The sequence below is a fragment of the Acipenser ruthenus genome, chromosome 4, assembly GCF_902713425.1.
Source record: "Acipenser ruthenus chromosome 4, fAciRut3.2 maternal haplotype, whole genome shotgun sequence".
NCBI classification, from domain to species: Eukaryota; Metazoa; Chordata; class Actinopteri; order Acipenseriformes; family Acipenseridae; genus Acipenser; species Acipenser ruthenus.
Genome location: NC_081192.1, coordinates 75,121,939 through 75,130,918, shown reverse-complemented (window position 1 = coordinate 75,130,918; position 8,980 = coordinate 75,121,939). Strand labels below are relative to the sequence as shown.

The window sequence follows — 8,980 nt, the reverse complement described above, 5'->3', positions numbered from 1 at the left end:
CTATAAAGTATTAAATGGTTGCCATAGTTTTTAAGGGTACAGTATGCAGAATTTTACCTTTATTGCAGTCATAAATTAAAAGCATATATATATATATATATATATATATATATATATATATATATATATATATATATATCAAAGTCAGTTTGGTTGAAGAGATTTGGTTCCTGTTATTGAACTGGTATTCAAGCCTACACCAGTATTCACACAGGTCCCAGGTAAATTCAGGTGGATCAAAGCAGGGTTCAGATAGTTCCTCTGTAGAGTGTAGCACTCTTTTTATAGATCTAAAATAGTCAACAAATCATGTATCAGGAAAAAAGTACTAATTTATCACTGTTAGAGGTTTTCATCACCTAGAAGTGGTGAGATACTTCCATCACTCATTTGTCAAGTGTGATTTTCTTAAATAGAAAAATAAATATTATGAAAAAAGATTACAATTCCTGGTGTCATTTTTAAACCAGTGATTATTTGTTAGTGATGTCTATTTATTCATTGGGTTATATTTGCTGTTAAAATAACCACACATTACAAAATAAAACAAAAAATAATAATAAAAAAAAATTAGCCCACAGCAAAGTAACTCAATCTGTGACAGCACACTTCTTAGTTTTAAGGAAATGGTTTCCTCATATTTGTTCAACCTTGTTAAACAGCCAGTGAAAATAACATTAATGCCTGTCTGAATTACCAGCCTCCTTGTCTAAAAGGTTATCCAATTACTGCTAACTTGTTCTAATAAGGGTTGACCTCTGTTACCAGGTCTGCTCAATGAAGACAGGGCTGCTGCAGAGTATGTTCAGTCTCAGAGGGCTGAGTATCAAATTCCCTCAGCAGCTCAGAATCTCATCTTTGAAATTATACAGTGCTTATTAGATTGTGCCTTTTGTAACCATTAACCTCCTATAACGAAGATACTAAGCATCTACATCCCTCTGGGATGTGTGTATGCAATCAGGAAAGAGTACAAAAAAGAACCGGCAATCTACAAGCACACACACAAAAAATAAATTAAAACAAGTTTGGAAACTTAATTGTGGTTTAATATTATTATTATTATTATTTATTTCTTAGCAGACGCCCTTATCCAGGGCGACTTACAATCGCAAGCAAATACAAATACATTCAAGTGTTACAATATAAGTCATACAATAAGAACAAGAAATACAATAATTCTCAAGTGTGACAAATCACAATTCAATAATACAGCAGATAATAGTGAAAGTTACATCAGGATATGATTAAATAGTGATAGTTACATCAGGATATGATTAAGTACAAAATAATACAGATTAAACACTTGGCAGATTACAATATTCTGAGGTACAGGATTAAATGCAGTAAAATAGGGGGCAGATAAGAGCAAAATAAAGCATATTTAAATGAAGGGTGATAGTGTCCCAGGATACAACAGAGGAGTTCTACAGGTGCTGTTTGAAGAGGTGAGTCTTAAGGAGGCGCCGGAATGTGGTCAGGGACTGGGCAGTCCTGACATCTGTAGGAAGGTCGTTCCACCATTGCGGAGCAAGGGTGGAGAAGGAGCGGGCTCGGCAGGCAGGGGAGCGTAGCGGAGGTAGAGCCAGTCTTCTAGTGCAGGCGGAGCGGAGAGGTCGAGTGGGGGTGTAGGGAGAGATGAGGGTCTGGAGGTAGCTGGGTGCAGTCTGATCAAGGCATCTGTAGGCTAGTACAAGAGTCTTGAACTGGATGCGAGCGGTGATCGGGAGCCAGTGGAGCGAGCGGAGTAGTGGAGTAGCGTGGGCGAAGCGAGGTAGAGAGAACACCAGGCGAGCAGCAGAGTTCTGGATGAGCTGGAGCGGACGGGTGGCGGACGCAGGGAGGCCAGCCAGGAGGGAGTTGCAGTAGTCTAGGCGGGAGAGTACCAGGGCCTGGACCAGGAGCTGGGTAGCATAGTTGGTGAGGAAGGGTCGGATTCTTCGGATGTTGCTCAGGAAGAATCGGCAAGTGCGTGCCAGAGTGGAGATGTGCTGGGAATAAGAGAGGCAGGGGTCCAGGGTGACTCCAAGGTTCTTAGCTGAGGAAGAGGGAGAGAGTGTGGTAGATTCCAGAGGAACAGAGATAGAGAGATCAGAGGAGGGGGAGGAGGAGGGAAAGAAAAGGAGGTCAGATTTAGAGAGGTTGAGTTTGAGGTGATGCGAGTGCATCCAGGAGGAAATAGCAGACAGACAGAATCATCTTAGCATATGGTCTATTTATTGAAAAGGTAAAGAAAGAAAGAAAGAAAGAAAGAAAGAAAGAAAGAAAGAAAGAAAAATAATTAAGAAATAGGAAGCATTTTGTTATGTTTATTTCTTTAAGGTATAAAAATAAATCTGAATACATCAGTTGAAGCACAGTACGAAAAGCCTTTATGTAATCCCGGGACTAAACAGACTTTATTCAAGAAAAGCCAGCTTCTCTCACTCTCTCTCAGAGTAAGTAAATAGTAGTAGCTTTCTAGTTAAGCTGGGAGATAGCAGTAACTATATAATTACGGGTACATATTGAATTGTGGGAATTGAACTTGTTCATGGCCCTAATTTTAATTCTAAAACCCAACATTATTTAATTTGTAATAACAGTCTCTCTCTTCCTTACCTTTTCTCTTTTAGTAATGGTCTTATACTCTCTTGGGTACGATACACTTAATTGACACACTCAAAAACACAAAATTCTACCAAATTTCTCATCATTTAATATAAAATACAGCTATAACATTATACAACTATGACTCTCGTTGCGCTCACGTAAGCACCCAAACAAAAAACAAAAAACAATTCTAGAACAACAACTATCCTTAAACGGGATACCTTTGGCAAATGTGACAAATCATATGTTTAAAAGCTTCTTTTTTCCCCTTCAACAGAATTAATTGTTACTCCATCATTCACCTTACCTCATTTACAGTTACCAACACCATTTATTTGTCCATGTGCAACTTCAGTCCGTGCCACGTTATATGCCACTTACACCTAACTCTTAAACTAAACCTAACTAACTGTTACTATTACAGTATTTCAACACTGTTTGTTTCGCACCTCTAGTGGCCTCTAGTGGCGACTACATCCGACGTTCACTGCCTGAACTGAAAGGTAATAAGTAGTAATATTTGACCAATATTTCATAAATAAATTCATAATTTCTGAATTTCCTCACTTTATTTTTCTTAGAATTACCTATTAAAGCTTAATGACAAAACATTTAGGAGAATTTTCTATTTTTGAGGGTGTGAGTTAAGTATGTTGTAATCAGTCTCTCCCTTCAGATATTTATGCGAGTAATAAATAAAAATACATGCTTATATTTAAGTATTAATATTTCGTGCAGTTGTCTCTCCTGACCAGTTGCCGAGTTCACATTCACTTAACAATGTTTTTTCATACTGTTAGCTAACATATTTGTGTACGAAGAATTTATTGTGATTGTTCAAAGCCTGGTGGGGGGGGGGCACATGCCCCTTCTGCCCCATGGGTTAGGTGTCTATGCTCTTCTGAGCTTTTCACTAGCCGGAGAACAGTTACACTGCACTGATGAGCTCCAAACATGTCTGCAGTTGCTGTACTCTGACTTTTAAAATGCTGTGAATGTAGAAGCCTTTTGGCTTTCATGCGATTTGATTAGCTCTTGTAATGCTGTAATTTGCATATCCTGATTACCCATTATTCTATTGTTACAGCTTTCTTCCACCTTAACTCGAAAGCTACTTGAAAAAAAAACAAAAAACTATATATATATATATATATATATATATATATATATATATATATACAGTAGGCAGTGCCTCCCTTGCCTCCTCTGAGGGGCCTCCACTGATATATACATGAATATTAGGAAGTCTGTTGAGTCCTGGCACTTAGGATTCTCCAGCCAAGCTCAAAGCCAGATAATAATTCCATTTTGGAGCAACAGAACACATAACAACTCAGAAGGGTTGTAAAAACTGTAAAATAGAAAATATAAAAAAGCAAGTAAAATGACATTTGAAAATACCTACTCTCTAACTACATGCATTCTTCTTCTTGTTTAATTCGCTTTGTATATTCGCATTTTCTGCTTTCTTCATCACATCCACATTTAAAACTCAGAAGTTTAAAGCAGCCCTCTGGCCCCAATAGAACTCTAAAACATGCCTTCTCTCCAAGTACAGCTGGTAATTCAGAGTGTAACCATTAACAAGCCCCCAACACTCTGCCCCCAGCAGATGTAAGAAATACCACCTTTGTTCTACGTGGTATTTCTGACTGATGTAATTCTAAAATCTACTCAGGGCAGAGTGCAGTGGAGGCACAACTCAACAAGGCTGCTTAAACATTGACCAGCTTAACAGTTTCCTTCAATGTGTAGTAAAGCAAAGTAAAAGTGAAATCAAGTTAAAAGTACATACAGGCAAGCAGGGTAAATCCATGGTATAAAATGCAGTATTACTGTTTTCAGGGCCGTAGCCAGCCATGAAAAATCACAGGGCACCTGTCCACCCACTGAAGTTGTTTATTTAAATACAAAAGTTTAGGTAACAGTTTTTCTGAATAAGATACTATTATAGAATTCTGAGTGCCTGAGGTTCTAAATTTGCAGGACCTGTGTGGTTTCATACAGTGCTGTTACACAGCAATTATTACAGTGCTGTAACACCGATATTACATTGAAATACAGACAGTAATAAACACACCAATCAAAGTAACTGTCTATATACTTGTGTGACAGGGTGGCTTGCTTGTGTTTGTGTTTTTCTGTGTGTGTTTGTGATACCCATGAAGAATGAATGCTTACTTACCCTTTCCCCCATTTTCTCAAATCACTGCAGTGTATCCCCATTCTTGGAGGACAATAGAAGCAAAGTAAAAGTCTGTTTCTCCTTGTTGCTAGTAGTAGTAGCTAGTCAGCTGTGTGTAAAAGATGGCCACCAGTAACACCTCAGCATATAAAGATGGCTGATAGTGCCACAGCAGCAGAAACAAAATGGTTGCTGACCTCAGAGGTTAAAGGTTATAGCTGATATTTAAAAGTGTGGTCTTATAAATATATATATAATTGTCACTAAACTCAGATGTCGTGTAATATACATATACATGGATAAATGTTCCTGGGGTCTGCAAAAATCTGCAAAAAAAAAAAAAGGAGAAGGCCATTTTCACCTTACTTTGGTGACTTATTTCTCTTACTGTATGACAGGTATTGACTTTTATTTCTACATTTCGCCTAAGAGTGTTGGGAACTACACATTAAAAGTGAAATGGTGCTTTTGGCTGATTTACTTTTGCTGAGCCAATACCCTGAAAACACGTAAACTATCCTTGCTGTATAGAGAGTCTCTGGCAGTTGTCGCTGATAACTTGGTGGGAGGAACTACCTCAATGTATATGTATATGGTTAATAACCTTAAATGTGTGAATCTGGCCAAAATAATGCTTGATGATGCTATTGAAGCATTTTTGTATATGTGTTTATTTTCTTTAAAACAAACAAAAAAAAGTTGTCTTTAAATGAGAGTTGCCTTATGGGAAATGTATTCTTTATATAAGGGCCTGAAAATGCTCAAGGTGCAGTTGAGCTCTAAACTTGAAAGTGGATGCTGGGGAGACTCATATGGCATATTCTTTCTGTAGCCTTTTTTGCTTCGTTTTTCTTGTTTCCTATAAATCCTGCCGCTCACGAAATGAGAGAAGTGGGGACTATATGGAGCACATAAGTAAACAGACACAATTTAAGAATACCAGTATATTGAGCTGCACACTGCTTGACAACACAAAACAACCATTTATACACCCAATTTCAACTGTGTATTGGACTATTCATCACAAAGCCCAATGTCTGGGTCTCGGGACTCAGCTGTAGTGACACTGCAGAAGGCCCAATGTATAAGGTATATTTATGTATAGTAAGTTACAGAGTTTATCGCGGGCAAGCCCCCAAATCCCTACCTAAAATGATGTAATAATATTCACAACCTGGGTCCTCTAAACTATTGTTAGAATTGAAATAATTTGCATAAACTGGGTCAGCTAAACTGCAGCTTACAAGCTGCTTCCACTAGCGGTTTAGAATTGGAATAATAATAAGCTGGGTCAGCTAAACGAAGGGAATTTATTATTCCTCATTATTAGGCTGATATATACTTATAATCAACATTATTACTTTGTCTCACCTTGTTAACTAACAGCTATGGTGGTTTGAACTGAGCTGTATGGTGTCGCTGTAGTCTGCAAAGAGAGTAAAAGATTGTAAAGAGCACAGAGGCTATAGATATCAGCAGAACTTTTAATGTATGCAAACAATGCAGGATGAAATGCATTTTATTTTGCAGCTAAGCAACTTGTAAAAAAGTCTAAATAAAGAATTATTTGTATGATTTTAACCAAAGCCTGTGCCTCGGGTGCCTCATAGCTGGCTACGGCCTTGGTTTTACTGCGGTAGAATTTTAAATGGATTTATCAGTAACAAAGACATTAGCTGAAAAGTTAGCCTGTCTGTTCGTAAAAAAATTGGCATCTAAAGTGATTTTCTATTGGTGTTATCTTCAGTTGACATTACTCTGTGTTGGTGACAGCTTTTGCTAAACATCTTACAGAGACATCAAGTGATTGATGCAACCCCTTCATTGTAGCGTTTCTATTCTGATTTCACTCATTTGCCTCTCCAGCTCCCACTGCAAACAAGGGACAGTCAGCAATTGTTTTACTTTCAAACCCTGTTCATTCTTAATTAAAATCACTTTGAGCATCTTTTTCAATGTCAATCTCCCTCATCCTCAAAGAGTGAATCAAAGCGTTCACAAACACAAAGCGGATTTCAAAGAATCAGTTCCTCCGAGGATAACTGAAAAGGAAACCTGTTTTTTTTTTCTCTCTCTCCCCTCGCTGTTTATCTCTGGGACTCTCAGATTTGTCACCTTTTTGCTCCTCATCTCTACACCACCCTTTTAATTTCTCCCAGCAATTATACTTGATATTGATAACAACCATTAGCATATTTATGATCATTGCTTTATATTTATTGTTTGCACGGACCATTAATCTTCATCTGGTGCTCGCCACTGACAGCTCAATCTATTTTGCAATCTCTCGGTAGCATTCATATCAAGGGAAGCCATTGTTTCCCCTGTAAATAAACGGTTGTTCGCCGACCGGGGGACAATAGCGCATCATCCAGTGATTGACACGAACCATGACTGCTAATCAAAAGGGGGTTCTATTACCAGCTGAGTCAAGTGTGCCAGAGTGTCATTGTTCTAGCGCTCTCAGGTCAAAAGCTCTCCCAGGCAGTCATCTTCCCCAAGATGAGCTGATTGTTCTTCAAGATTAGACCGAGTTACCTTATTATCCACCACAGACAACAAGGCATCACTCTTCCTCTCTCTGTTTCTCCCTGCCCAACAGACGCCTATGCAGAGCATGCCCTGCGCGCTGGAGGGATTTGAATTGCTAATGCCTAATCTGCCTGCCGCAGATTCGTGATGAATATTCGCAGAGTGCCCAGCGTGTCACTTGATGGGCTGAGTGACACGCTGCTGATTATGGAATGACTGAATATTGGACGGGGTCCAGCACTTCTTGGGGAGGGGGCGGGGGAGTTTGGAAGACTACGAGCTGATCAGGCACAGAGGTCCTGCTGTGCTGCAGGCTGGTGACAGCTAGTTCTACCAGGATTTCCTGAGGCCTCCGTCAATCACTCAGCACAAAAAAAAAACCTGTACACAATCAATCTTTCTCCTTCACTACGGTACATATTAGCACTAAATGTTAGTAGAGTCTAATCAAGATTGCTGTCAAGATTGCTGTCTAGATTGTGGACTACCTATACCCTGAATGAACGTTCGCACCCTATTCACAAAGCTTTAACTCATGAGTTTTTGAAAGTCTGTTTTTATTAATAAAATACAGTTTGATTTTCTTTAAACTGTTCTAGTTTGCTTTTGGCTTACTTACAGAACAGTTTAATGATTTTTTTTCATAAAGCAGAGTTTGGACTAAATTTGCAAAGCTGTTTACTTCAAAGAGTCATGTCCTGGGCTAATAGAAAATTGCGTCTGCATTTATTTTGCACAAAAAAACAGTATGCCCATGGGGCAAGGTGACCCGCCCCTTTTATCCCCTTTTATTATTTATGTATTATTATTATTTGTGTTGTATTATTATTTGCATCATTATTATGTATTGTATTTGTGTGCGGACGGACGGAAGCTGTCCGACATTATTGTTTCTTGTTTGAAACCGGCAAAAAGTCGGTCTCGTAAATAGCTGGTGGGGATGTTAAATCCCCATCGCAGAAAAGCCTGTGGGAATGTGGCTGGAGCCTTAATAAGGTAATTGTCTAATGGGTAATTAAGGCTCCAGCCACAGTATAAAAGACCCACTCCGGGCTCAGACAAACAGAGCGTATTAGAGAGATGGAGAAGTAAACAGAAAAGAGCGAAAGCAACCTCGACCAAATAAGCGAACAAAGGTACTCGTTGTTAGAAAAGATTATTATTGTTTAGGGTTATTTTGCTTTGGCCAATGGGCTCTTTTGTTTATTGTGTGTTTTGTTTAAATCTTTGTTTTATTATTTAATAAACACACTGAGAGCAGCCATAGTGCCTCAGTTTCACCCCGTATTATCTGTGTTTACTGCTGGTTCCTGAACGTGACATCCCCACCCACACACACCACTCAAGCCATCCACTGTAGGTAAATTGTTCCACTGATTACTGTTCCGGGGTCCGTTCCACCCTCGTCACCAAATTTCTTTTTCCCCTTTGTTTTTCTTGCATTTCTTGTTATCTGCTGCGCTTCTTTCAAATACTTGTGTGCCCCTTCTGGATCCATTTTTCCCCAAATACCTTTGCATTAAGCTTAAAGAGGTCAAAAGGTAACCCTAGAAACTGTCAGTGCCTAGCAACAGCTTCTTCATCCTCCTATAGCTGTGCAATACTGAACACCTCTGAAGAGTTCACTGTATGTACTGTACTATTGAAATTTGAAAAACTAAATTTTTAAGA

The 8,980-nt window shown here is 38.8% G+C and overlaps 1 protein-coding gene across 1 annotated transcript; it reads right to left on the bottom strand.

Annotated features, from left to right (window-relative positions):
- Positions 1–1,314: 1,314 nt before the first annotated feature.
- LOC131736941 (uncharacterized) lies at positions 1,315–4,920 on the bottom strand. Its single transcript, XM_059022786.1, has 2 exons — positions 4,778–4,920; positions 1,315–2,212 (listed from the first exon to the last, which is right to left on the bottom strand). Exon 2 carries the CDS (start codon positions 2,166–2,168, stop codon positions 1,428–1,430), a length of 741 nt encoding a protein of 246 aa, XP_058878769.1. The 5' UTR covers positions 2,169–2,212; positions 4,778–4,920; the 3' UTR covers positions 1,315–1,427.
- Positions 4,921–8,980: the final 4,060 nt, after the last annotated feature.

Excerpts from the sequence above, each read along its gene's own strand:
- LOC131736941 (XM_059022786.1), bottom strand. The coding sequence starts at position 2,168 with ATGCACTCGCATCACCTCAAACTCAACCTCTCTAAATCTGACCTCCTT.